The sequence below is a fragment of the Salvelinus sp. IW2-2015 genome, linkage group LG6.2 (genome assembly GCF_002910315.2).
Source record: "Salvelinus sp. IW2-2015 linkage group LG6.2, ASM291031v2, whole genome shotgun sequence".
In the NCBI taxonomy this organism is placed as follows: domain Eukaryota; kingdom Metazoa; phylum Chordata; class Actinopteri; order Salmoniformes; family Salmonidae; genus Salvelinus; species Salvelinus sp. IW2-2015.
The window spans coordinates 23,951,126-23,956,397 of record NC_036846.1 but is presented as its reverse complement, the minus strand read 5'-3'; the positions used below and the strand labels follow the sequence as shown (position 1 = coordinate 23,956,397).

At 42.9% G+C, this 5,272-nt stretch overlaps 1 protein-coding gene across 1 annotated transcript in view; it reads right to left on the bottom strand.

Moving 5' to 3' along the window:
- LOC111966014 (transforming growth factor-beta-induced protein ig-h3) overlaps positions 1 to 5,272 on the bottom strand; it is a 57,728-nt gene that overhangs the window by 40,587 nt on the left and 11,869 nt on the right. Inside the window, 2 exon segments of the mRNA XM_070444167.1 lie at positions 2,852 to 3,009; positions 3,219 to 3,283. Coding sequence (XP_070300268.1) covers positions 2,852 to 3,009; positions 3,219 to 3,283 — 223 coding nt within the window.

The following is a 5,272-nucleotide window of genomic DNA, read 5'->3' as shown; positions in this document are numbered from 1 at the left end:
GACTTCGGGATAAGTCTCTGAATGTCCTTGAGTGGCCCATCCAGAGCCGGAATTGAACCCGATCAAACATCTCTGGAGCGACCTGAAAATAGCTGTAGCGTCATTTATACCAAGAAGACTCGAAGCTGTAATCGCTGCCAAAGGCGCCTCAACAAAGTACTGGGGAAAGTGCCTGAATACTGATGAAATTGTGTTATTTCAGTTTTTTTTTTATACATTTCAAAAAATTCTAAAAACCTGTTTTTACTTTGTCATTATTGGGTATTGGTGTGTAGATTGATGAGGTGGGAAAGAAGTTTAATCAATTTTAGAATAAGGCTGTAACGTAACAAAATGTGGAAAAAGTCAAGGTGTCTGAATACTTACCGAATGCACTGTATATACTGAACAAAATATAAACGCTACATGCAAAAAGTTCATATAAGGAAATCTGTCAATTGAAATAAATTCATTAGGCCCTAATCTATGGATTTCACATGACTGAGAATACAGATATGCATCTGTTGGTCATAGATACCTTTAAAATAAAAATGTAGGGGCGTGGGTCAGAAAACCAGTCAGTATCTGGTGTGACCACCATTTGTCTCATGCAGCTCCTTCGTGTAGAGTTGATCAGGCTGTTGATTGTGGCCTGTGGAATGTTCTTCCACTCCTCTTCAATGGCTGTGCGAAGTTGCTGGATATGGGCAGGAACTGGAACATTCTGTCATACACGTCGATCCAGAGCATCCCAAACATGCTCAATGGGTGACATGTCTGGTGAGTATGCAGGCCATGGAAGAACTGGGACATTTTCAGCTTCCAGGAAATGTGTACAGATCCTTGCGACATGGGGCCGTGCATTATCATGCTAAAACATGAGGTGATGGCAGAGGATAATGGCACAAAAATGGACCTCAGGATCTCATCACGGTATCTCTGCGCATCCAAATTGCCATCGATAAAATGCAACTGTGTTCGTTGTACGTAGCTTATGCATGCCTATTCCATAACCCCACCTCCACCATGGGGCACTCTGCTCACAACGTTGACATCATGAAACCGCTCGCCCACACGACACCATACACGTGGTCTGCTGTTGTGAGGCCGGTTGGACATACTGCCAAATTCTCTAAACAACATTGGATCCGGCTTATGGTAGAGAAATTAACATTAAATTCTCTGGCAACAGCTCTGGTGGACATTCCTGCATTCAGCATACCAATTGCACTCTCCCTCAAAACTTGAGACATCTGTGGCATTGTGTTCTGTGCACAAACTGCACATTTTAGAGTGGCCTGTTATTGTCCCCCGCACAAGGTGCACCTGTGTAATGATCATGCTGTTTATTCAGCTTCTTGATATGCCACACCTGTCAGGTGGATGGATTATTTGGCAAAGGAGAAATGCTCACTAACAGGGGTAAACAAATTTGTGCACAAAACATGAGAGAAATAAACATTTTTCGCGTACGGAACATTTCTGGGATCTTTTATTTCAGCTCATGAAACATGGGACCAACACTTTCTAACATAGTCTGCCTCCTGCGTTGTCTTAGCTGTGTGCTTAGGGTCTTTGTCCTGTTGGAAAGTGAACCTTRGCCCCAGTCTGAAGCACTGAGCGCTCTGGAGCAGGTTTTCATCAAGGATCTCTGTATTTTGCTCTGTTCGTCTTTCTCTCGATCCTGACTAGTCTCCCAGTCCCTGCCGCTGAAAAGTATCGACACAGCATGATGCTGCCACCACCATGCTTCACCTTTGGGATGGTGCCAGGTTTCCTCCAGGCGTGACGCTTAGCATTCAGGCCAAAGAGTTCAATCTTGGTTACATCAGACCAGAGAATCTTGTTTCTCATGGTATGAAAGTCCTTTAGGTGCCTTTTGGTAAACTCCAAGCGGGCTGTCATGTGCCTTTTACTGAGGAGTGGCTTCCGTCTGGCCACTCTACCATAAAGGCCTGATTGGTGGAGTGCTGCAGAGATGGTTGTCCTTCTGGAAGGTTCTCCCTTCTCCACAGAGGAACTCTGGAACTCTGTCAGAGTGACCATCGGGTTCTTGGTCACCTCCCTGACTAAGACCCTTCTTCCTGATTGCTCAGCTTGGCCGGGCGGAAAGCTCTAGGAAGAGTCTTGGTGGTTACAAACGTTTTCCATTTAAGAATGATGAGGCCACTGTGTTCCTATGGACCTTCAATGCTGCAGAAATGTTTTGGTACCCTTCCCCAGATCTGTGCCTCGACACAATCCTGTCTCCGGGCTCTATGAACAATTCCTTTGACCTCATGGCTTGTTTTTTGCTCTGACATGCGCTGTCAACTGTGGGACCTAATATAGACAGGTGTGTGCCTTTCCAAATCATGTCCAATCAATTGAATTTACCACAGGTGGACTCTAATCAAGTTGTAGAAACATCTCAAGGATGATCAATGGAAACAGGATACACCTGAGCTCAATTTTGAGTCTTATAGCAAAGGGTCTGAGTACTTATGTAAATAAGGTATTTCTGTTTTTTCTTATTGATACATTCGCAAAACAATAAAATAAAACAAATTTTCGCTTTGTCATAATGGGGTATTGTGTGTAGATTGATTAGGAAAATGTAATTAAATGTAATCCATTTTAGAATAAGATTGTAACATAACAAAATMAGGAAAACYTCAAGGGGTCTGAATACTTTCAGAATGCAGGGTATATATTAAAAAAGACATGAACTTGGTTATAGCTACTGCTCCTAAAAAGGAACTTTGAAACTCTAGTGTGGTTGGTTAGGCGGACACCACGTAGCGTAATACAATATCTCTAGATGCAACAGGATTGGGGTGAATTATATTGGTTCTCTCTCAGTGTATCCCTCTCCTGTGAAGACGAGACTCACAGTGGGTAGGGCCGCCCAGGCCTGGTTGCTGGGAGCGAAAAAGGTGAAGCTCCCAGGCCCCTCGATCTCCTCCCTCAGCTGAGCCCTCTCTGAGTACATCTTAGTGGTGGCGGCTCCAACCACACCCAGCGTGTTGTAGATGTTCACCAACGGCAGGGCTGGAAAAAATTACACTCTCAAACGTCATATGGGGGAATGTATGAAATGTCGACTTGATGGGTGTATATTTCTCAACCAAAGTGAGATGCCATGTTTTGTTTGACAGGCCTCTTGTCTAGAAATAATTKTCCCACATTGATAACTAGCTGTTGCATTATACGGATAGTAAGTGACTGAGRTATAACTCGATTTGCATATTTCTTCTTACCAGCAGGACAACCCTTCTCTCCTGGAAGCTTCTCGTAACCGGGGCAACACTCATAGCTGATCACCCTGTCGACCAATAAGAACACACGTTAAGGATGACTGCAGCCAATCAGAGATGAAAACAACAGGTCAGTTTCTCATGACCCTTTCAAATCAAAAGACTCTAGCCTTGTCCCAGATATTGTTTGTGTTGTCTTGCCACAAACAGATCTGTGACCAGGCTACAAAAGACTGAGCAATATGTCTTAGGATAAATGATTCAACCACATGCTATACACATAGTTCTGCCATTTTGTGCATTTAAGATATTTCCACAATAAATCTAAACTGGGCTCAGCTGGTCCTGGAAGGTAATAAAAGCTAATTTCCTCAGAGAGAGAGAGAGAGGGAGCAGAGGAATCCACTAACCCAGGGTTGGCCAAAGGAAACTCCTAAAAGGGGACTAAGGGACCGATAGTGAAACACAGGCTCCCGTCCAGTAAAAACAGAAAGAGAACAGCAAAGCAAAGGTGTACCACTACGCTACCAGATAAAAATGTGAACCTTAATGTTAAGTAAAAAATAAGTGGTCTATATCCACGAAAAGGAAGCTTTTAACTAGCTACAGTTGAAGTTGGAAGTTTACATACACTTAGGTTGGAGTCATTAAAACTTCGTTTTTCAACCACTCCACAAATTTCTTGTTAACAAACTATAGTTTTGGCAAGTTGGTTAGGACATCTACTTTGTGCATGATAAGTCATTTTTCCAACAATTGTTTACAGACAGATTATTTCACTGTATCACAATTCCAGTGGGTCAGAAGTTTACATACACTAAGTTGACTGTGCCTTTAAACAGCTTGGTAAATTCCAGAAAATGATGTCATGGCTTTAGAAGCTTCTGATAGGCTAATTGACATAATTTGAGTCAATTGGAGGTGTACCTGTGGATGTATTTCAAGGCCTACCTTCAAACTCAGTGCCTCCTTGCTTGATCATGGGAAAATCAAAAGAAATCAGCCAAGACATCATAAATAAAAATAAATTGTAGACCTCCACAAGTCTGGTTCATCCTTGGGTGCAATTTCCAAATGCAAGAAGGTGCCACGTTAATCTGTACAAACATAGTACGCATGTATAAACACCATGGGACCATGCAGCCGTCATACGCTCAGGAAGGAGACACGTTCTGTCTACTAGAGATGAACGTACTTTGGTGCGAAAAGTGCAAATCAATCTCCAGAACAACAGCAAAGGACCTTGTGAAGATGCTGGAGGAAACAGGTACAAAAAGTATCTATATCCACAGTAAACGAGTCCTATATCGACATAACCTGAAAGGCCGCTCAGCAAGGAAGAAGCCACCGCTCCAAAACGCCATAAAAAAGCCAGACTACGGTTTGCAACTGCACATGGGGACAAAGAGCGTACTTTTTGGAGAAATGTCCTCTGGTCTGATGAAACAAAAATAGAACTGTTTGGCCATAATGACCATCGTTATGTTTGGAGGAAAAAGGGGGAGGCTTGCAAGCCGAAGAACACCATCCTAACTGTGAAGCACGGGGTGGCAGCATCATGTTGTGGGGGTGCTTTGCTGCAGGAGGGACTGGTGCACTTCACAAAATAGATGGCATCATGAGGGAGGAAAATTATGTGGATATATTGAAGCAACATCTCAAGACATCAGTCAAGAATTTAAAAGCTTGGTCGCAAATGGGTCTTCCAAATGGACAATGACCCAAAGCATACTTCCAAAGTTGTGGCAAAATGGCTTAAGGACAACAAAGTCAAGGTATTGGAGTGGCCATCACAAAGCCCTGACCTCAATCCTATAGAAAATGTATGGGCAGAACTGAAAAAGCATTTGCGAGCAAGGAGGCCTACAACCTGACTCAGTTACACCAGCTCTGTCAGGAGGAATGGGCCAAATTTCACCCAACTTATTGTGGGAAGCTTGTGGAAGATTTAAAGGCAATGCTACCTAATACTAATTGAGTGTATGTAAACTTCTGACCCACTGGGAATGTGATAAATAAAATAAAGCTGAAATAAATCATTCTCTCTACTATTATTC